The sequence below is a fragment of the Phalacrocorax aristotelis genome, chromosome 2 (genome assembly GCF_949628215.1).
Source record: "Phalacrocorax aristotelis chromosome 2, bGulAri2.1, whole genome shotgun sequence".
Lineage (NCBI taxonomy): Eukaryota > Metazoa > Chordata > Aves > Suliformes > Phalacrocoracidae > Phalacrocorax > Phalacrocorax aristotelis.
This window is the reverse complement of record NC_134277.1, coordinates 54691437-54716372: the sequence shown is the minus strand read 5'-3', so window position 1 is coordinate 54716372 and position 24936 is coordinate 54691437. Positions and strand designations below refer to the sequence as shown.

The 24936-nt window shown below is 40.6% G+C and overlaps 1 protein-coding gene across 3 annotated transcripts in view; it reads right to left on the bottom strand.

The window, feature by feature from the left end:
- The window catches only part of PDE1C (phosphodiesterase 1C), a 346739-nt gene that overhangs the window by 280794 nt on the left and 41009 nt on the right, over positions 1 to 24936 (bottom strand). For all 3 annotated transcript variants that reach the window (XM_075083627.1, XM_075083628.1, XM_075083631.1), the window contains exons 2-3: positions 23023 to 23073; positions 17465 to 17636 (exon numbers count right to left, since the gene is read on the bottom strand). In XM_075083627.1, the coding sequence (XP_074939728.1) occupies positions 17465 to 17636; positions 23023 to 23073 (223 nt within the window). The remainder of the gene's footprint in view (positions 1 to 17464; positions 17637 to 23022; positions 23074 to 24936) is intronic.

Below are 24936 nucleotides of genomic sequence, written 5' to 3'. Positions count from 1 at the left end.
GCCTCACTACCCACAAAGATCTACAGTTTGGTGTTATGTTTCTGAAATGACTGCGTGCAGCCTCTGAATCTTTCTGGAAGAAAGAAATGCTCCTGCTGCCTTGCAGCCCTACCACTCCACAACTTCCAGGACACCTCGGAGCTCCACACATCCATGTCGCTTCTCCTCAAGTGGCCGTTCCCAGAGGAATTACACTGCTGTGAGCATGCAAAGCCATGTAATCTGAGACACATGAAGGATACACAAAAAAAAAATCATACATTTTCTCCTTAACAAACAGTCCCTTTGGACACAGAGTACAGTCTGCCCCTGCCCTACAGCACATTGGATAACCATGCATCAGTCACATCCTACACTTTGTTTCTGTTGTTTTTTTCTTTTGCAGCACTTGCAGATATCCACCAGGCAATATGGTAATCCCAAAACACTGCTGCCTCCATGCAACAAGGTTTAATCATTCGTCAACATTAGCTGTATCAGTGTATTATAAACTACTGACTTATTTGTATAGGAAGTAGAGACAAGTCTGTGTACTAACATTTTATCTGCCCTAGCTTTGACACACCATCCTGTCCTGTTACAGAACTGTGGTATTGAAGTAAGCTACACAACAATTACACGGGCTCTCTGCTTTTTATCCACTTTCTTTTCCCCACAATCAAATCCCTTTTCAGAGATATGAGAAGACAAGTAATGCAGAAAGCACCTTGGAAGTTTACCTTATTGCTCTTCCAGCAAATTATGTGGCTGTCTGCGTCTGGAAAAGTTTGGGGAGCTACATCAACACGCAAAGAACCTCAAAAGAAGGAGGGAATTTTTGACTGCTCCAACTGTCACTTTGTCCTGAAACCGAGACCTCCAGCACAGCAAAGATCTCTGACACCAAACAAAATCAGCAACGAACAATAATTAAGATGGTTTCCCACACAAACCTCAGTCCTACTCTTCCCAAACTGCACGTAATTTGCTGAGAGGAGAAATTTTCTTAAATTGTCAACTGGGCAACAAAACTACCATCAAGGGAAAAAAAAGCAACATCTTGATACAGATGAGAAAAGGGAGAGCTATATTGTCTCTACAAGAACAAAGATAGATGCTAAGATTAGGTTCATTTTACCATTCAGTAAAATCAGGTAACAGGATCTGACTTCTCTTTTATCAGTCTGATACACATCTAGTTATTCCTAACTTACAGTGGACAGAGTAAAATATGGTTTAAGAATTACTTGTTCTCAAATTTCACTTACATTCTGAAAAGCAGAGGATTTTAGGCACAAATCTGCCACTTGTGACATACCTGTTTCCCCTCTGCATTCAATCTAAAAACAGCCTTTATTGAAATGATCACAAATTATACGCTGACATTTGGCAGCCTTTGTTAAAAACAGAAACCTACCACATCCTCATCACAGCTCTCTATTGCCGTCTCCCCACTTCTGTAGCTAAATATACCCAGCATGGCAAAGCAGCTGCACCATTTAGTGTTCATTAACAGGTAGAAATGACGCAGCAGGTGGATGTCATGTTTTGTCCATTACTTTGCAGATACTCATTTTGAATATTTAATCCCCATACTATGCGTTTTGGTAGGTGGAATGAGAACCATTTATCTAAATCAGAATGATTCATCTGAGGAAGAGTTTCCCCTCCTGCACCTCTTCCCCCCCAAACCTCATATAATATTAAATTCTCCTGGATCACTTAATTAGTCCACGTCTATTAATAGTACACTCTGAAAACTCCTTACTCTTCAATTACTATCATTCAGCCAAGCATCCCATGCTTGAAAGGATGACTACGAAAACTTTCTGCTGCAGGAACTGAAAACCTTGAAAGATGCCTTAAAGAGGCCAAGAAGATTTCCTGAAGTTCATTAAAAAAAAAAAAAATTGTGCTAACTGCTCCAAATGCTTGCATGAATTTGGATCAGTTTCTGTCAACCTTCCCCTTGGTATTGTTTGCCTAGGAGTCACTCCTAGATTTCAACGAGGTTATGTTTGCACACAGATTTTTGTTCAGAATTGTAAATTTCCATTAAAATGCAGAAAAAACCTGAAAGCTAAGATCATTTCCATTTTCTGTACAGGCTTGTACACTTGCAGAAAAACCTTCACTGTTCAGAAGACTGTTGACCACAGCCTTCATTTGCAGCTTGAACTACATCAAAGTCCAGATCACTGAAGATGAGGACAACACCCTGAATCTGACTCCCAACATCATAAAAAGTCAGTGTTCTAAGTCAAGCACATGCCAAATAATTCACTTTTTACCTGTCTGGCTTCACTTACCACAAGGATGTAGATGAAGGATGAATCAGCTCAGCAGCAATTTCATACTGCTGGCAATATATGAGAGAGTAATACATAGCAGTAGGTTTCTTGCAAGTGCCACAAAAATGTATAGAGGCAAGTTGCCTGTATTTGTGTTTCACAACTGATCAGAGATTCTGGCATCTGAATAACAGGAAGGTGAGCTGGAGGCTGAATGTGTTACACCACCCACACAATTCTCCCACCAACGAGGCTCCTCTCTTGTGTGAGAACAATAAATTCAGGTTGTTTGGGCTACAGCAAAACTATTGCCAAGAACTGAAATGAGAAAAGGTTCAGGTATTCAATTCTGAAGCAAAAAAAATGCCACCCATTAAATATAGAAAACTGACAGGACTTAATGCCTTCTGCCTCAGTGTTGTTCACTGACCCTTTCTTTGCTTTCTTGAATAACAGCCATGATGAATTTTGGGAAGGGTTCAGAGAAGATTACTTAAAGTATAGAAGGGCTGTGTCCTGTGCCAGAAGTTTTAAAAAGAGAGAGAGAGAAAGAGAGAGAGAATACGTGCGCTGGGGCAAATGGAAAGAATGACAACTGCAAATTCGCAAGTACATAAATGATCAAAAAAAGCTAGTTGATAGCCTGAAGTGGTGAGCAAAGCAATCACAGTAAGCCTGCTCCTACAGTGACAGGGGCCAAATGAGAGAACAACTGTCAGGTGTCGTGGGCAAGCCATCACTTCTGCACAAAATTAAAGTACAATTGAAACAAGCTGAAGAAAAGGAAATACAGAGAATGATGCTGTAGAAAGATACCCTTATGCCTTACTTCAGGTGTTCGTCTATAGGAAGTGAAGGAAGAAAACAGACATCATATTCATGATTTCCTGCTGCTGCATGAGTGCCTGGATTAGCATGGTAACATCTTCCCCCATACAGCTGTGCTAGAAAGGCAATGCTGTACACATCGCTTACTGAATTCAATTAAACAGATGCAAGTACTAAGTTAATAAACTGATCTCTAAATCACTACTATTTTTGTGGATAGACAAGGTCAGAATCTCTGTCCCTGAATTTATCTTCATCTACAGGCTTGGAGTCCATTTGACTGTGACTTAAAGGTATTCCTGGTTTCACTCGTGAACTGAACAACAGGAAAACAAGAACAGACCTCTTAGATCCCTATCCCCATGGTTACTTGCAACTAGTGAGAAAAGGATGGTCACAGTGCATCTTTTCAGGGTTTTATCTGTCATTTGACAACACTTCCAGCTACCCACTGGTCAGATAAACACTAAAATTAGACACTGCATAGAGGTCTGGCTTGTCAGAGCTATCACGCCTCTGTCATTGGGTCCTCTTGTCCACAGCTTTTGTAGAGCCATGGCAAAACAGTCCTCTTATCTCCCGTCGCATATACATAATGTGCAGCTACACTCATCAGCTAGTCACACACATGTGGCACATGAAAGAGGAGCGGGGCATGACCTTGAGCGTCAAAATCACCCACCTCCCTGCTCAGAGCAGCGTGGCAGCTCACCTCCCTCAGTGAGGAGCGAGGCTCTGCACGCCAACGCAGAGATTGGCAATGCGCTGCCTCCTACCATGGACACTACCCTCACACCATCAGCAGTTTTAATTGTGATCCTCTGGTAGCAGCAGGAACACACTCGTAGCAAAACGGTAATGACAACAACAAAACATTTGAAACCAAGATCCTGTATTCTACATGGGAGTGAAAAACATGTGCTTTCCTCCAAACTATGCTGCTTTTTTTCCCCCCTCCTTTTTCTCCTTTTTAGCTTAATATTCAGCCCTGGTTTTTGCATCTCCTTGGAGCTGAGCACAAGTTATCTGTCTCCTCACTGGACCTGTTCATGACAAATTTCACTGCTAGTTTCTAATGCTTCTTCTAGCACCTAAGTTTTGTCCCTCAGTATGTTTTCAGGCTTCCCACCTGGCTGAGTTGCAGCAGTGTGTTCCTAGGTGTCACCCTACGATATTGCCCTGAAAGGAGCAAAACGTCCACTAGCTGACACTGGAGAGGAAAGCAGGCTTAGATCTGTGACAAGCCACAATTTCCTCTTCTCCTCTCAGACTGAAAAAAGCAGGTACTTGGTACTCTCATTCCCTACTTCCCTTTCCACAGCATTCTCGTTTCTGCCATCACAAACCAGGTATCCCAAGGAGACCATTGTAAAGAAGGTCCTTTGCAAAGCTGCTTCCATACGTTACTGTTTGGTAAGGATTATGACAAACCACTAAACAGGGATGAAAAAAACACAAAGCAAATTATTCTGAAAATCATGCATTACCATCTTCCTATGCATTTTCTTCATGCTGCTTTGCAGTGTGCATTTTCATACTGTGTTATAACAGTGAGATCTATTTAATTGGCAATTGTTTATCTAATGTTGCTAATCTTCTACGTTATTATTTTTAGAGGCATCACAATATCCTGATGAAAATATTTTGAAGTTGAAAGAATATCCACTATAGAAAAAATTTCCAAAATCATCTAAGAAATTTCCAATATTTGTTTTCTTCCTCAGAAATACAACAAAATAAAAATGACTTGCACTGCAATTTTCTTTAACTGATGTACATTTTCTACTTTGTGAAATGGGAAACAAGTACAGCATTACTCTCAGTGTTAACACACTACTTTCAATTAGCTGTTCCTTTATAAAAAGTTCAGCTACGAGATATTTACCTGCATGTGTCTAAATATACATTTGGGTTATTTCACTTTAGAGTTCATGCTGCGTGCAAATTACAGCCAGAATTTCTTATTTTTTCTCTAAAGAAGAGTTTTATTTTAAGAATATATGACCAAGAAGAGTAAAGCTGAGAAGAAGAAATTTCAGGAAATGTATATAAAATTAACTCAGCAATCCTCTCCAACCTCTCTAGTGGTTATATTGAGACTATCTTGTCAAAGCCACTTTGCAGGCTAAGCTGGCCATACGTCCACACTGCCTAGGCTGCAGCAAGGCACCAGCCTCCATTCAACGAGCTGTAATCCTTTGAAAATATCAGGCTTTTGATGCACTTTCCAATCTGTACTCATCTGTAGTTTGGATGCATCTTCTGGATTCAAGCCACCTGAAGCATCGCTAGTCAAGGTACACCTGGAGAAAGGCATAGCACAAAACACTGTATTTACACGGCCAGGTCAGCAGGATGCTGTAGCCAGTGTGACCCAGAAAACTAGATGCAACGATGCCACACAGTAACCAGTCACGATGTCATCCCAACCAAAAAGGGATGTTTATGATAAGATAACTGCCACCAGGCTTCAAGACTACATGAAAACCTGTGACTTGACTGCTTACAAGTCTGGGCCAGACAAAAGCCCTAAAACATGCAGAAATCATAGACTTGATCAGTGACACTAGCAAAAATGAAATGCTTATGGTAGTCAACCCAGGAAAATAAGTGCCACACAAATGGACACTGTCCTCCAGTAGATGCTACACAACAGGGATCCCATGGACATTCCCAGCCCAGCCAGCATGACTTTACCTTTGACAAGAGAAAAAAAAAAAAAGTATATTGACATTTTCAAAATTTTCAAATCAACAGACACACAAATTCAGCAACTGAAATGTTAATGACAGAATACGCTTATTTGCTTTTCTATCACTTTGTCTTATCTCAGTGCCAGAGGAAATACATTACAAAATTTCCCACGTAGTATTTTAGGCCAAGTTCTCTATTGAAATCAACACTAGGAGAGGGTACTGGTTAAAAATAGATGACACCTGAGTCCAGTATCTCTGTGATTATAATTATTTAAGCAATGTTTTTCAAGACCTAGGGAAAGCTCAGCAGGACCCCCAGAAATGCTTCTGCAGAAGCAACAAGCAGTAACCCCTGTTACCAGGCTTTGATTCAAGACAGATCAAAGTGTTAGGCTGACACTGCAAATGAACTAATCATTTCTAAGGCTACAAATAATCTCACTAAGACCATCACCCAACTCATGATGAACTGAGGAAAAAAAGTTTTCACCAATTCTTTATGGGAGTTGCCTCTGTCATTTGCACTTTCCCCCCTTTTCTTAGAGGAAACTCGTTCAGACAAATTTAAATTACATTTGAGGATCTCTATTAGTGTCTCGTTACATGAGTTTCTTCTTTCCTATCATCTATATGAGCTATGAACTCAGTGCCACTTTCTTTTGATGACTGGGAGATGAAGCTTGCATTTTAATAAACTTCTCTATCGAAGACTCAATTCACAAAATACTCAGTTTACATAGGAAAAAAGTTAAAAGATGTTATTCTGTTTCATCTCAAACACAGATGGGGAAACTCTCCAGAGAAAAATCCCAGTCATGAATCTGCACTGCAGACCTCTACTTCATACTGATGTCAGAGGGAGTTCCGTGCAGCAGATGTGTGCAGACAATGCAACAAAAATCTGCAATGCAGATAACAGATCCGCAATGCAGATCAGACACCAGGATTTTACTCACAGGGTGATAATTCAGCTTCACTGTTCCCACCACAGAATCACAGAAATGCTGAGGCTAGAGGGGGCTTCTGGAGATCATCTAGTCCAATCCCCTTGCTCAAAGCAGTTTCAGGTACAGCAGGTTGCCCAGGAATGTGTTCAGTCATGTTCTGAATATCTCCAAGGATGGAGACTCCACAACCTCTCTAGCCAACCTGTGCCAGTGTCTGGCCACCCTCACCAAAACAAAAAAGGAAAAAAGAAGAAAGACAAAAAAAGAGAGAGAGAGAGAGAAGCTTTTCCTTGTGTTTGAATGGTATTTCCTGTATTTCAGTTTTTGCCCTCTGCCTCTCACCCTGTCACTGGGCACTACTGAGAAGAGTCTTGTCCCATTGCCAGGTCATGGTCTAAGTTGCTGTCCACCAGGCCCCCAAGGTGATTCTCAGCAAAGCTGCTCTCCAGTCAGTCAGCCCCCAGCATGTACTGGTACATGGGATTGTTCCCCGCCCTGGCACAGGACTTTGTACTTCCCCTTGTTGAACTGCATGAGGTTCCCGTCAGCCCAATCCTCCAGCCTGTGGAGGTCCCCCTGGATAGCAGCGCACCCATCTGGTGTACCAACCGCTCCCCCTGTTCTGGGGGATTTTTTAATCCACAAACTTACTGGGGGTGCACTGTGCCCCATCATCCAGGTCATTAATGTCAAACAGCATAAATCATAGTTGTATAAGCCATAGCACAACCATGCTGGGGCAGGGAATCAATCATTGTAAAATATATTGAATCAATTTGTGCTGTTATAAACTTTTCATTAATTATTGTACAACTGCTTCAAAAAGAATGATGTGTTGAATATGACAAATTTGAGCTTAACCTCACTTCAATTCAGAAAACAATGAAATTAGTTTAAAAAAAAAGAGTCATACGGCTGATATTCTGCTGCAGCACGAAACTAAGGAGCCTGTATTCTGTTGATACCAATGAGTAATTTTTGTAAGAAATTAGGGCAGTTTTGCTAGCACAACAGCTGATAAGTCTGGATAACACAATTATTTATATTATATCATAAATTATAAAATGAAAAAGTGCTATATGTACTTATTTTTTTTTTCTGAGAACCAATGCAATGAGCAAATATGTAAAGGCCAAGCAACACAAAGAAAACTTACGTTTTGGGTCACAGCTTGCCAACACCATCCTTCAGATGCCCAGGGAGTGCCTTGGCTACATTAGAAACAGTATTAAAGCAGTGGAGAATAAAGGTAAACAGTTAAAAGCTGTACTGATTCAAAGTCTGCAAGTTTCATGGAGTGTTTGTGAAAGCCAGCGGCATTCTTCAGATGGGAATTTGCTGTATCTAGCCCAGGCCACTTTGATTAACAAATTATTTGACAGCATTGCTCATGGTTCAGCAAAACACTTCCAAGTTTATCAGATTTATAACATTAATCAACAAATATGCAAATTTCAGCGTACAAGCACTGTTTTGAACTATCAAACCACATACTCAGCTGCAGTACATCAGTAGGACTCCATGGAAGCAACTGAGTTTTATGCCAATTTACACCAAACTTGGCCCACTGTATTTACACTACTACACTGTGTACTCTTACTCAAGTACTGCTGACATTGCAGATAATTATGTTATGAGCAACTTTAAAACAACTGAGGAGGTGAAGACGCCCTGAAAAGGAGGTACAGTGCCATAAGAGGAATCCAATTTTCTCAACACCTCATCTTCAGAATTAGTCTGAGCATTACTTTATTATGAATAACACTGTTCGGAATTAGGGCAGACTTAATTATAACTGCTACAAGAAGCCGGTAGGATAACAAGTATCTTTTTGATTCCGAAGCAGATCCTACTGGTGACAATTATATGACAAAAATCAATCCTGAGGTTCTAAGTACTGGGAAAAGAAATGTTATCTTCATCTTAGAAACTGCAACTACAGATGCCCACACTGATCTAAATGATGCTTGCACAGGTCATTTAGGAGGAAGGAAAATAAGCTTCTGATAGTTTTCCTTTTTGCAATAAACCGCTCTTCAGTAGCTGTTACTTAAAAGAAACAGAACTTCAGTTCTGGTCCTTTTTCAGCTGAGCTGAGAGTAAATTTGCTCCGACAAGGAAATGTAAGTGCTCACACGAAAGAGGAGACCGATCAAAGGTACATATATAACAGAAGGAATCACTGGGCACAAACGGGGACCCAAAGCCCATATTCCTGGGTCAATTTCCACACCTCAGAATGAAGGCCTTTCCACCAAAAGGAGCTACAAGATTGCTTTTTGCCAGAGTAAGGGCAGCACTGACAGCAAATTTAGACTACAGGCCTGGTTTCAAAACAACCTGAGTCAATTTATGAAGTTTAGATCAATTTATAAAGTTCAGATGGAAACCAAGTAACACATGATAGTTTTAGCAGTCTTGCTGCGAACACTTTGGAATCAGATCCAAAAATTATTGGAACTAAAAATAAATGTCCCAATCTGCAAACTACAGACACCGTGGCTCTGACATCAGCAAGTGCTGAGTACTCAGATGAATAGTGTGATAATTTCCAAATGAGACCTTTCTATTACATAAAATAGTTTCTAGAAATTGCCAGCAGGCAGCTTAACATGCAAAAACCAGATAAAGAACAGCCATTAGTAAGTTACGTGGGTAAGGGGTGTTGACAGTTCGCAGCAGCTTTACTTACCTAGACGGTGCTACATGTCTGCAAAGTCACTGGTAGGCTGCGCTGATAATTTCTGGCAAACGAATTTCCAGCAAAACACAGCATTTACCAAAAATCATTTTGCATGGGAGGCAAACCGGACAAAACCTTCATCAGAAACCACACAGTTAAAAGAGAGATACACAGAGCAAGGGGTGCAAACAGGTGACTCCAAGAAACCCATAGCTTGGTTTCAAGAGCATTCTTGTGGGAATCAACAATTCGATCCATTGGGTGGGTGACATTTGCAACAGGTATGGGAATTTCTAATGAATCCCAGGTAAATATGTAGTGTAGATTCTCTTGGGTCTCACAAAAAAAAAAAAAATCTAAAATTTGTATTTCAATGCATAAATGGCTAGTATTTTCCCAAGGCAGACACAGATTTCTCTCCAGATCTGACTGTAACACTAAATTAACTGGAGCTAAGTATCCCTTTTTCCTCCTCCTTCAAATCTCTTCACATTAAGAAGAAATGCAGGGCATTAGTGAAGAATAAGCTCTTATCCATCATCCTTAAGATTGTTTTGGGTAGTTTCATGATTGCTATGGTTGTTATTCACTTCAAAGTATTCCTGAACTCTTACTTGCAGGTTTTGTGGTCTCAAAACCAAACCAAATCTGTCCCTGACTGGACTGGATCTGGAGGGTGTTTTACCACGTCCTTTAGGAAAACATCACAGTATAGCAATGAAGTGAAGTGGTATGTTATCAGCCAGCCATTTAAAAGCAGATTAAACCATATAGGAATTTCCTTTGAGAGCCTTTTTAATGTTTCTTGCTTACGCAAATTAAAGAACTCAAGATAAAGCTTCAGCAATTGATTAGTCAAAGACTTTTATCTCAGCTCATCACACTCTCTCTGACTGCCAAAAGTAAGAAAGCCACTATCCCATTTTCTCATTGGTAATGAAATACATACTGTAACAGTCTTGATTTAATAGCAGGATGAGCAACTTACGGCCCGTAGGACATGAACAGGTTTATTGTCCTGGCAGTCTGTGTAAGAGCCCACATCCCCTCCTCCCAAGTGCCCCTCAAGTGCAGACCACAGGCTGGAGGAATAGGCCAGGTGGCCACCAGACCCTTTCTAGTGCTATTTCGCCTGAAAGCCCAGCTGCTCCTGCCCATTCGGTGACACTCCATGAGAATCAGTTCACCTCAGGAAACCCTGGACCTCTGCATGTGCAAAGGAAGACTACCCTGGGTGTAACCACACAGCAGGAGGGGAGGGAGCCATGGTATATAATTCACTTAGGCTACCAGAGTAAGATATGTGGTCCACTCCACCAGGGTGACCGGCATGATTTATAGCATAATAGTAGTGACAATAATACCTTTCATTAGCATCAATTATAGTCCTCAAAGCTGCAGCACAAGCTATGACTGGTTTCTTATGCACTTGCGCTTTACATCTTTCCTACCTTCCCCACTGCCATACATTCTGCGACCTGCTGTGTCTCCTGCCACTCTGCTCTCCTTGGGTTTCTCCTCCAAATATTGCCCTGCCTGCTTGCGTGGTCACACTTGGTGCCTGGTTCACAGCTACATGTGTGCTGATTAACAAGAGAGTATGTTAGCGCTGGCCAGCCAGACAGCAACTCTCCAAAGTCATCTTTTCTCTCTCCTATCCACTTCTTCACTGGGACACTTTTTTATCCTACCATCAGTTTTCACAAAATAGGTAGGAACTAAGTACCTTTGAGATGTCCACCATTCTGTTAAGCTACTGATCAATTTAATCCATGTTTAAGAAGTTAATGGGATGGCTGACTGAGACACATGCAGCAATTTCCTTAGGAAAAGGATAGCCAGTTTTCCTTAGGAAATCAGGCTAAAAATTATGTCAATGGGAATTTCAAGGTATCCCAGTCTGGTATGAGTATGTAGGTCATTAGTCTCTCATGGTGGAGGTAACTAAATAGTGCATTATTAAACACTTCCTCATCAGGATAAAGACTATCCTTAAATTCATGTATTTTCCTATATACAGCTCCCTGCCCATACACAGTTTCTTCTGTAAACCTGCAAGGAGGACTGGGCCAGCAAGTTCAGTAAGACAAGCAATTAATCACGGCCCTTGGAACAGCCTTGTGTGCCCACAAGTACCACACAGACATCGAAGATTCATGTGGTTGTACAGGTATACCACGTCTGGATTTAAAAATATGTCTGCCGTCTGTGTGTGGTGGAGGCTAGCGTAGTCCATGTCAAGGACTGGGGGCGATCTGTATGCTTACAAAGAACTGGAAGCCTTGCACAGCTGCAAAACAAATGCTCAGAGTTTATTATGGTACAAGATTCAGGTGACGTACGTGAGGCAGAGAAGTGTCGTTAAGGACAAGCATTGGTCAGTCCTCAAAGCAGGACTTCAGCCCAAACTCTCGTTCCCATTTGGCAGTGGATTTCTTCCCTGCCTTTCAGAGGCACAGCTCTGTTAGGACACCCACTGTTCATCCGAATTTCTCAACTTGGGGCTTTTGATGTGTCTGATATTTACAGGGACAGAATCGCTGGCTTTGCTTGTCATCAATAATACATCTATCCTAAGAAGAACAAGACGACTGTGATATCAGAAATAGGAAAAAAAAAAAGAAAAAAGAGAAGTTCATTTCTCTTTCAACTACCTGAAGAAACACCTTCCTCTGCACCCATGTGAATATACACAAAGAGAGAGAGAATGCAGCCTTTGAACAGTAACTGGTATAAATCTTTCTCCTCTGATCATTCCCCCGTCTGACTCATCAATCTCAATCTACCAAGAAATGAGTGCTTAGCTCTTACAAAGCGTAACATGCACCTAGAATGGAGGCACAATTAAAAGAAGAGAAACAAATTATGTCAGAGCTATTTCCTTAATGAACAGAAGACTTTGAACTTCTTATCCATCATAATGAGTATCAATAAGTAACAGGAATAAGCAACAGGTTTGAACAGAGCATAGATGAGTTTAAGTTCAATGCAAGTAAATTGAGAAAGATGTTGAGAAGGGTGGCTGTCAGAAAGACCGCTTACATTTTAATGTTTAGTGAGACCTGGATCTGCTGCAGATGGGTATAAAAACAAACAAGAAACGCCTTTCATGAGTTTCCAGCTTTACACAGTCTTTTTTTTTTTTTTAACAAGTTAGGGCAAGAGAAATTCATCTCTCAATTTTGTGTGTGTTTTTTAAAAAACAAGAAGAAAAACCAAATTTAAAAGGCAATAAATAAATACTGAGACCCAGCGGGAAGGGCTTTATTCTACCCCATGACTAGCTCTCAACTCCTGTTCTGCAGTCATGATCACAGCTCTCCCGCTCAGCACCACCTCCCTCTCTGATTTTCAGACCTCACACACTAGCTTAGGGAGCTACGGCTGAGCTTTGGTGCCCCCCAGACAGTGTCAAAACGTGAGAGGTGGTAAAGGAGGGGTGGTCCTGCAGGTCCCTCTCCACCATGTGACTGAGATGGGTTCTTGCTGTGACTCAGGCAAGGTGGGGGAAAGGAAGGCTCATACCCCTTATTCCCGTCGACGCCACCTTGAGCCACATGACTGAGGCTCGTGGGCTGACTCCCAACACATGGTGCTGTGACTGAAGTTTTCACACTTGGAGCACTGCAACATCACCTCTATCCTGTAGACAAAGTGGCCAATAGTTGGCATGAGCAAGAGTTTACATCATCCACACCCAACCAGAAAGAAGATTAGCTGCCAGTGTGATTTAAAACTCCCAAAGCAGAACAGAGGCAGATAAGGAAAGCAAAGCAAACTGTCCTTGGAAAGACAAAGAAACTTTGCAGCTGACACAGGAAAAGCAGCTATTAAGGAAAGCAGAGGTGTTACCATCCTCGAGCTAAAAGCTGGAAGTATTTTTGAAAGGTGACAGAAATTAAGAACCCATGCAAGCCTAGAGCTTAAAAACACCCTGACCTTGAAGTCTGAACCTGCCTTTCTGGCTCCCAGGGCAACATTGCCTTGGTAACAGACGAAACATATCACTTCCTAGTTCAGCATACATAGGTATCCAGTAAGGCTTGTCTGGTACAGGATGGAGGGTCTTTGCCTCATCTTCTGACTGTTCAGCTACCTGCTGCCCTGATTTATCACTTTGGAAACCCTCCCACCCCAAGCCTGCACATGCTAGACAGAGCCAGCTGGACTACTACACAGTTGGAGACCAACTTTAGTTGTTATGCAGGCTCTGGACCAGGACGGGAGGTTGCACTGAACATTTTGTTTCAGATGAGCATCCTCATTCTACCCTGGATGTCCCAGTCACTTCGTACCATGGGATCTCTTTTGCCACAAGATCCAGAACAGCCATTACATCCCGTAAGCACCACAATCATACACCCCAGTAGTGTGTTCCAGGCCTCCGGTCTCAAAATAACACTCCCTCTTTCCCGTACATCAAAACTAAATGAGTTTGGGAGAAATCATAAGGTCTTGACACGTCAAATTTTCAGCTGGAGCTGTGCCGCCCTGGTGACTTAGTTCACTCCACATGCCAGTCTGGGGACAAATGCAGCACTTTCTCTCGTATCCTCCAACATAAAGTGCTTCCACAAACTTCCAGGTGGTATTTGGAGAACAGCACCCAAACCTGTCTCATTTCTCTGCTCCACCTGGTGGTGGTGGGTGCCAGCCTGGCATTATCAAAATGCCTGCTTGGGTAGTGCTGCCAGGGAGCAGCACACAGAAGCTAAAGCAGGCTGTAAAGTTATTACACAGTCTCCTTAAAAGCTCATTAATTACAACTGTTAATTCTTCCCAATACCACTACTGCTCATTACAGGGACCTGGCAGATCAAAAAGCAGATCTAGAAAGAGAGTTTCTGAGTTACAGGCTTCAGTGTCAGCAACCACTGACATCTCCGGCCAACATCCAGATCACGCAGCCCTGACAAGGCCATAGCCCACCACCTAATATTCCTGGGCATCAATCCACAGCCACTGCCAACATGCACAGATACTGATACATGCACAGCTATTAAAAACAGAAAGTGATCGCAGCTCCTGTAATTCTGAACTTACATATCTGTGCGAAGAAAGACAGTGGATATATCAGATTTGTTGCACAGCGTGTGGGCCAAGAAGCTAATTACTTCTATGTGTGTAATTATTTTTTTTTCCCTCATCACAAGGTGATAATCTGCCATTCTCCATATCACACTGTATTTTCAAGTGTAATTCAAATTGGGCCCTCCCCGCCTTTACTAGATAAATAGACTAAATGCCAGTGAGAATGGATTTTAAAATCTATATTGTAAGCAGCGCAGTAGTATAACTATTCAACACACAAAATTATTTATAACTGCTCATTCAGTCCAACATTCCAAACAAGAAGATACTACAAACTCAATTCTCTCTTTAGAAAGGTATTCAACCTTCTTTAGACCAATCTTGTGCTTGTTCCTGGTATCTTCAGAAAAGAGATAGTAAAAAAAAAATGTGTAAGAAAATCAAGACAATGAGAACACTTTTTAATTATAGAGAGATTGTGCACTATATTTATTTGGGGGGTAGAGAGGGGGTTGGTTTCATTCGGATTTTGCTTTACATCTTAAAGACGTATTATTACAGCAGTAAAAGTATGAAATGATTGAAATAATCACATTCCTCCTTTTATGTTTAAATGCATTTCAAGCTCATATCTAGATGTTGAACAAAATCAAATATAGTTCCCTTCCCAATTTTCCAAGCTACAGAACAATAAGTACCACACAGTAGAAAACAAGATCTAATACAAGAGGTGGCAACTGGGATTTCATGCTGCTTATATGTATTCACATAAAAAGATATGCAATCACAAGGAAGTGTGACTCATTTGACACCGGAGAGACATTTTCTTTTTAACTGTGCATGAAAGGGATAGTATTGCCATACACTGCTCTAACAGCGGTGAGTCAGAAGTAGTAAGGAAGTCGCTGCATTTTATGGTTTGTAAGGGTCACGTTCAAAAGCAAGGCCTGGTGGTTCTCTCTGTAAAATCACTTTGTATAAGCACGTCATTGCCCTGCCCACACCCTGAGATTCAGCCACCACGTACCTAACCAAGACATGCTAGACTGGACAACTTGTAAAGCTCATTTCATTCCCCACACGGCAACAGTAGCAAGATATTCCACTGGTGTCTAGTTAATAAGAAACAAGGAAAGCCCACGGTTGGCAGGCAACCACTGGCACTCAGACACACCACTCAAACTCTGTCAAGGAAGCACTTGAAGATCGCTACCCACAGAAGACCCTGACGAATCAAACATGCAACCCACCATAGAAAAGATGCTACTGTCTCCTAAGCCCCAGTTTTCCCCATAATATCAACAAGATCCCAAAATGAATATAAACACCACAGTGTTTTTATTTGCTCGTGTCTTTAGACAGTAATTGCAAAGTACTTGCTTTATCTCCCACTCCTCTCTGCACAGCTCTTAAATGCACTGGGTGTTCCTTTCTTTATAAAACTTTATTACAATTGTAACAATTGTTACAATTTATTTAGTAACAACAATTTGTGTGGATTTTCATCTATAAAAACCCCCAAAATGCCACATGGTACAGTAATTCCTGTACTGATGAAATACAAAGGTTTGGTCATGTTTATAAAGCCATTCAAACTGCATTAGCAAAACTATTTTGCTAAATTACATTTTCCAACTTATCAGTCGTTATTGTGCTATATACAAGCTCACTTCTTCAGAGAGTCACCCCTACACACATAATCAAATCACGCCATTTGAAACACTGTGAAATTATTTTGTCATATAAAATGGTCAAAATTATCTTGACCATGGCAATGTAAGGATTACTGCTACCCAGAATTTGTTATGAGAAGTGAAAGCTGAAAAAGAGTTAGATCTCTTGAAATTACAGACTTTAAATATCAGAGACACAAAGTGTTTAAAAGCCATTAAATACCACAGGTCATCATAAAAGGAGGATCCAGGTTCTGAAATATTTGTCCTGAAGCATTTCAATGTAAATATTAAAAAATGAAAATATGCTATGGAATTAAAGGATTTATTTATATAGACTGACATAAACTCACTTTCTGGTAATATGCTTTTAAATGTCAAGTAGCATAAACATGATATCTGAAATTACTACCTAATATAATGACTTAAATAAGTACATTCAAAGTAATGATTATATGAAGACTGAAATAAGTTTGACAGACTGAAGTATAATCAAAATCACTGCAGTCAGAGAAATTTACTGAAAGCAAAAAACATTTTATGCTTGCACATATGTGCATTTAATATAAAAGAAAAGCAGAGCATAGTTTTTCAACAACAACAACAGAAAAGCTCATAAAAACACTTGGAAAAATAAATTCTGCCATTCACTTTGCTTTTGCTGGGCACACCAATTTTCACAGTTTGGTCAAAGATTCACTGCATGTACACAGCTTCCCTATTTTACCTCTTTTTGAGAGAATTATTTTCAGAACACATGCCTCCAAAAAACATCTTACAACTGCCTGTCCTCATGATTAACTAAAAGAGCGGAAACCCCAGCAATAGATAGATCACACACTTTACAACAGCAGCAACTGCCTGCTTGCAAGCCCTCAGCCAGAATCCTTCTCTTTGACAAAATTAATGCTAGACAGTTCTCAAGACATTGCATCAACAGAAGAACGTTTAGCTCTTCCTTGCATCAATAAAGCATATCGTTTGACCTAAAGTGCAAGTCTTGATCACTAAACCACTCTCAAATGACACAATAACAATCTTCAAAGACATCTTCATATAACGAGCTGTCTTTGTTGACCATTTTGACTAGTTACAGAACGTATCTCTGTCTGGTCCATAATCTTTTAAGAAGGCTAATGAGGACTGAGAAGTGAAAGACTACACTAGTCCAGTCAGTATTATTTATGGACCTGTTTTGTCACTCTTGTTCAGTACAAAGATATGCAGCATTGCTGAATCCTTCAGTATTGATTATTGCACCAAACCCACACTGCAAACTTGATCTTAAAAAGATATCCTTTCAAGGATAAACGAAGTAAACACATATGCATCAGACCTGAAAGATGTTTTCACCAACGCCTCAGGACTGTCCACTGGTGGTAGTTCATCCGCTAAGATTTCTTCAGGAGGTCTAGGGTCACTCATGATGGTCGGCTTTGACCTTTCCTTGAGGTTGCCGGTCAGCCCACCGATAATGCTGTTCCACAAGCAGTTTTGTGATTTAGACCCTGCAAAAACAGAGCGTGAGAAGGAAAATAAATTCATAGGCCTATTGCCCAGTCTCTCAGCAGTCTGAAAAACAAAGATGTCTCCTATCTTTCTACATATCACCACAGGTTGGGATTAAGCCTGAAAACCTGAAAAAAAGCTCAGAGTGAAAATAAGTACTAACATTCAGGTCATTCCAAATCCAAGACTGTATGCTTCCCATAAAAAGATTTGATTACAGAACATGGAGTTTCCATGTCTCGATAAAAAACATCCTCTCCACATTATACTTCGACTATAGCTTAGCATGTATTGATGTGGCTGTATTTTAAGCCAAAGAAGTTAACAAAAAAACAAAGTACCAAATCAATACAATATTAAACATTGACTTTCTTAGACTGAAGTTAACAGTGATCAAATTATAGATTAAAGATTTCTCTAAAGGACTAGTATCACAAAACATACTTTTCTGTTGAAACTTCAACATTTCTCAGTAAATATTCAAATGCCAAAATATTTATATGGATGACCTTTTTACATCTATTTAGAAGTGTCACCAGGTGCCTCTTGCTTGTCATTCAGAGAACCCGTCCTCATCTGTAAGTCTAGTTCCACTGACAAAGTACAATTAGCAACCTTCCGTCAGATCTCCCCCCGCCTTTGGAGAAAAGAATACGTGCCTTATATTTCATACAGTATCTGCTTCATATTTTCAAAAATTTCCAAATGGCTTCTGAATAAGTTAGGCACTTCTGAAAATCCCAGTGATACTCCCACGCTGAACACCTGTGTCGCATTCTAGCTTTCAATTATTACAGAATATACATGAGTGAGTTAGCAGATCCCAAGAAGAGCAGGCGTTCATCTTACCAGATTCCAAAGTCATAAGACATACAAACTCTATTCTGACAAATGGATATTTCTAAAGTCAGCAACAGATTTTCATAAGAGACGGTACAGCTAAAACTATGACACCAGCATTCAGACTTAATTGTCCAGCAGAGACAGTTAAGAAACAAACAGCAGACCTAACACGTCTCGATTAAGGTTGACTACTTCTTGCAGTACACAGAAAGTACATAAGAGGAAACCAGATAGAAGACCTGTTGTCTCATGTCTCCTGGGACTAGATCATGAGAAGCTACCCTATTAGAAGCAGCAATATCTGCTGCTAGACAGGTGATGGCAGCTTACTTTTCCAGTTGTCTTCAGTGTCCTTTTTTCACACAGCCTAAATGGTGCAAACACAAATCAGCAAGAATCATCATCTATCTCCCCCACTCCGAAGTAATTTTCAGAGTATTTCCAAGCTAATCAGGAAAGCCCATACTCATAGGCTTCTCTGCTCTTGTCAGCACCTATTTAATATACAATGATTCTATTTACCCAGATTTACAGGAAGCCTTGTCATCCTCTGCCGAGTTCTGTATTACAACAGCTAGAAAAATTACTCCTCACAGCAGGTAATCCAAAGTAATGTCTACACAACAGCTGCAGAAATAAATGCAACATCCATACATCTTTATCATTCCAGGACTTGCAACGTTATGGCAATACCACTGTTTCTGTTCTTTAGACCACCACACAAGTTTCCCAAATTTTCTTGATTTTACTTGAATAGGTAAGCATTTGTTTTCCCATTCTTTACGGGGAAATATAAAGGATGTCAGAGTTTTAAATTATATGACCATTCATGCCCCCTGTGCTATAGCAAACAATATTGTGACTCCCTATAGAAATTTGAGAGGACCACTTCTTTTGCAAAGGTATGGCATACTCAGCAGAGCTGGAACCAGAAGTTTAAGTCTCTATTAAGATATGGTCAACACACTAAGACAGGAGACAGGGCATCAACACTTGCCGAAAAAGATGCTGTGCATTATTAAAATAATATTTTGTGGAAAAGAGGCTCTCTGAAGCCACTTTTATAATTTTGAGGTTTTCCCCTGCAATGACTCCACGGAATCTGCTGAGCTTCCCAAACCACCATCTTCTCCTTATTTCCTCAGCTCCATCCTTCCTTTTATTCCACAAGCCCTCCAGCTTGTCAGGTGCAGGACAACTGCATGGTCCAGGAGAACAACATATTAGCTTTTATTCTGCACTACCACTGAAAGCCAGCAGTGACACGTTAACTAATTGTCCCTGAAAACCATATAATCACTCAAATCAAAACCTTGTTTTATTTCTTTCTTCTTTTTTAAACAAAAACAGTGCAAAAAAAAAAAAAACCCAAGTACTTGTTTCAGTATATATAGCTTTTTTCCCTATGTTCTCTGCACATATACCTATACCTTTTCCTCCAGTATGGATATCCATCCCATGGAGCTCTCCCCTACTAGACTGTAGACCCAGACCTACTTGGCTCTTCTGAAGATCAACAGTGGCAAGTTAGCCAACTGACGTGAATGCCCACCTGTCCTAATCAATGTTCAGCCTGCCCACAGCTACACTCAAGTGAAGGGCACTTGGCAAATGATTTTTTTATTAACAGGCCTGCCTAAGCAGACACCAGCCAGGAGCCTCCAGCTGCCTGAAACGCTGAAAGCCTGATGAACTTAAATTCCCACAGCCACAACTGTTCAAACATTGATGGCACAGTGGTACTTGTAGCAAGATGACATAGTGAGATACTAGGCACATTAACTGCTGCTAGAGGGAGTAGTAACTTCTTAAATTCAGCCTCCCAAGTCAACTGGAATTTGACATTTAAGGGTATAGGAGACTGGGTAGCCCTAGCATTGGAATGAATAACACTTAATTTTAATTTCAAATTCTCTTGAATAAGTGTAAACATTTGCAAAAATGCTTCTCCCTCATTTTATTGTACCCTGTCAAAGATGATTATAGCTGAGCTAGAGGCAAAAACAAACTAGATTTAGGTGCTATAATTTAAAAAGCAGAACTCTCAAGAATTTGTGGGTGGGTGTTCAAATACTTTAATATAGCCTGAAAATATTGTTACACTGCAAGTCTAGATACACAACCATCATTCCCATTGCCTCACTTAACAGCACCTGAAGCTTTTCAGTCTTGCTTGTTTCTGAACAAAAGGCTAAACAGTTACATGCTCCAGGGAGCTGTGGATGACAGTCAGGATGGACAAGGCACATCTGGGTTTCTGTAGGTTATCTTGTGTTTGGTTGCATGCACAGAAAGTTAGATTGGGTAAATAAGGTCAGCCAAAGCTGGTATGGTTTGTTAAATGTTCAATAACAGCCCAACTGTGATCCCATTGAAATCTCTGAAGGGTGACCTCAAATGGGCAGCTGTTACGGAGCAATAGAAATCCTGTTCTCTGTCATGAAGCTAGTAATTGCCTTTGAATTAATTATTTGAGTGAATGTGAAAGGCACCATCCAGGAAGATACTCAGTCTCTGGTTTGCGACTTGGATACAAGGATAATGACCATAATCCTCTATGACTTCAGCTATTGCACGAATCCTTGCCCTCAAATGCAGCAGCTCTTCTGCCATTCAGTCTAGATGTTTTTGAATGATTGATCTGTACTCCATTGTTTGCTCAATGAAACATGGTATGGCAGAGTAGGTTATAGTACTCTCAGCATAAATTTGGGCATCATCCATTTAACTCGCATTAGCACAGCACATGCCTCACACATTTCCTTCCTTTCCGTAACACAATTCCCATTCTAATTTTCCTTCCCATTCTCACAGAGCTGTGACCTTATACTGCTTATGGCCACACAGACATCATTAATGGTACCCTATGAGAAGCTAGCTGGATCATTAAATCCTCAACCTGACTCCCAGATCACTAAATTTAACTCCTAACAGCAAAGGTCTGGTTTACACTTTGAGTTATCTCCCTTCATCCCTATATTATGCCTCTGTGACTATTTCCCAACCAGGCTTATCTAAGTGTCCCTCTCTGCATTGCATTTCTGTTGCTGTCAAACAGCCTGCGGCCTTGATCTCACTCCACACTTAATCCCATGCAGCACTGGGTCATACGATGAGGCCTTATAAAGGGGTAACCTGTGCTTTCATTCAGCTGATAGCCATCCTCCAGTCTGCTCTCTTCCATTTAATGCCAGTCACCCCTAACTCTGCAAATAAGGCTTGGCTGCCTGGTTGAGAGCCAAGATTAAAACAGGAGCAGAACCTGGGTCTCAGACCTGCACCCTATACACATTCACCAAAAATCAAGTTCTTATGAATGTCAGAATCACAACTGAAATGCCAGCTCAGTTCCAAATGTCATGACATTATGCTTGACCTACTTGTCAGGGAATATTGCAGCATGAAGCCCCCATAACCCAAAGATCCAGGAATAAACAGTACTTGGGCTGAATCTTCCAACTCTGTGCCTAGTACTCAGGAACCAATAATGGACAAAAAGTGGAGTGATAAAAAACTTCAAAATGTTTGCATTTACATTTGTATTTCTCTCCTCTGTGATTTCCTTTGCCATATGCATTTTCAATATTGACCCAGACAGGACAGATTAATAGAACCCCTTTTTAAGCTTTACTGTCTACAATGTGAAGGAAACTAAACCCTAAATCGGGAATAAGGAATGCCAGTACAATTTTCTCTCCATCCTGTTCAATCTGCTCCATCACCTTGTAAGTCACTACACACATCATAGCCACAGTATTTCCTTCTACATTATGCACTTTATCACCTATGTGAGGTATGGCATGCTCAGAGTGCCATCCTGTGACTGTGTGAAATACTGCATCATAGATGAAAATTCTTTTGACATTTCAGTCTGCACTACCCATGATGATGGCAAATGCCCCCTTTTAATGATAAGAAGGGGATTCTTCCCTGATAAGTGATGAGAAATCATCATAAAACTGCATGCATTATGAACAGGATTTCCTATCGTCCTCCTCATTCCTACATATTTTGTCACATGTGTTTTTAATAATTTATATGGTCAAAATCATGGTCAGCTGATGCTGTATTACCAGATGCATCCCCTTGTTTTGCTCAAACTTGGGTCATTTATTTCAAATCCCAAGCCATACCTTTAGTTCCTAACCTTGCTGTGTGAAGCAGAAGGTGATGGAGGAGCTATCAGTAAAGTCTACTTATATTTTTCGTACACTATTTCTAATGCTTGACCCAAATCTCTTTGTAGCCACTGCAGTCAACCTCAGCTGGCTTTGTAACACTTACTTTTATAACCTTTTATAGTTGAAACAATAGTAAGGCCACAAAGCCTCCCATTCTCTTAGATTTGCATCAACTCTGTTCAAAAAGACTAAATGTCTCTAAGTGACTTTTCCAACTAAGCACTTCGGTTCCTCAGTTTAGTACTGTAAGTGAACTGTAATAACAGGGTGGGCATAATATGAGATTAAAAGAGTTATTGCATGTGTTTACTTATACAGTAGATACAGAAATCAACCAGTTAAAATAAAAAAGGCTACTTACGGGCAAATCGTGAAAGTGGTCGTGCATTTTTGTCACCTGCCTCATTTGCAACTGAAAGGAGAAAATAGAGAGAAATAAAAAGTAATCAAATTTAAATGTTACATTAAGATTAATGATAATAGCAATTCTCATGCACATAAGGGAGAGAAGACTGTTCACAGTTACAGCAGATGGATATATACACATAGGTATATAATACTTTTTTTAATACCACCAAATATATTACTTTGCAGTTTGGCTGGCTGGCTGGTTCAGTTTGGCTTTCCAAGTCAAGAGGGCACAGTACAGGTACCTGCAAACATTGTCTTGTCCCATGTAATAACTGAATCGTATAACTACCCAACATTCAACCACTAGACATTAATAGTACACAGCAATATATGATCGCAGTCATCCTTATAAATTTGTGCTAGTTTTGGCTGGGATGGAGTTAATTTTCTTCATGGCAGCTAGTATGGGACTAGGTTTTGGATTTGTGCTGGAAACGGTGCTGATAACACAGGGATGTTTTTGTTACTGCTGAGCAGTGCTTACACACCTTTTCTGCTTCTCACCCCACCAGCGAGGAGGCTGGGGGTGCACAAGGAGTTGGGAGGGGACACAGCTGGGACAGCTGACCCCAACTGACCAAAGGGATGTTCAACACCATATAATGTCATGCTCAGCATATAAAGCTAAGGGGAAAAGGAGGAAGGTGGGGAGGTTTGGAGTGATGGTATTTGTCTTCCCAAGTAACCATTACATGTGATGGAGCCCTGCTTTCCTGGAGATGGCTGAACACCTGCCTGCCCATGGGAAGGAGTGAATGATTTTGTTTTGTTTGTGTGCATGGCTTTTGCTTTACCCATTAAACTGTCTTCATCTCAACTCACGAGTTTTCTCACTTTTGTTCCTCCGATTCTCTCCCCCAGGCGGGGAGTGAACGAGCAGCTGCGTGGGGCTTCGTTGTTCGCCGGGGTTAAACCATGACAAAAGTTTACTTTATATTGGACTTTCTTCCAAGTCCTAAATAAAATATAATTTTTCTCATTTGCATTAATGAGTATGGTAAGAAAAAAGTAAGGTTATTCCACCTATATAATGAAATGCACTAGCAATTTTAGAAGCCCAGAGGATCATGTAATAGCAAATTAAATTAAATTTAAGGATCTGGGGAAAGGAATCCTCTGACTTTTGGAACTGCATATAGATACCACCTAGGATAAAAACAATCCCATACAAATCCTGCTTTTTTCTGCCTCAGATTCATACTGGCATAGCTCTCAACATTTCTGTGACCCAGCCGGTATGCAGTTAGTCAAGAGCATAAACAACTCTTTGGAGTTCTCACAATATTAAACTACAGATAAAAAAAGAGGAAATTTATCAAGAAGAGGAATTACCACCCATGACTTTTTATTTTTTCTAACTAGAATAATCATTGATGGGCACATGGGAAGGAGAGCATATTGTAAGTGCACATAGAAACCTGGCCAAACCTTTACTTTCTGTATTTCTTTTATGTACTCTTTTCTATAGACAAGAACAACAAAGCTAAGAAATCCCACAAAAGGATGCAAAGTATGACCAGAACTGTCTCACAGGTTCCTAGTAAGATAATGTCAACTAAACTATAATGGACTTTTTGAAGCCAGAAAAGACTTTTGATGAAATTTAATTCTTCTGACAAGTCTTTAGGTTTTCAGTTTAAGTTTGGCTTTATTTAAGACCCATATGCAGTGTCACTCCAGCTTTCCCTACCTGCTCCCCAGTCTTAACCTGCTGATTAAGGTGGCTCCAGCACTCATTGTAGTGAACAGAGGGACCCTAGAAAATCAATTCCTCATTTTCTCCCATTAGCCAGTAGATGGTGCCCTTAAAACACTGGTGCTTCTCTATCAGCCTGGGGAACCTGCCAGGCTGGCAGGAGCAGAG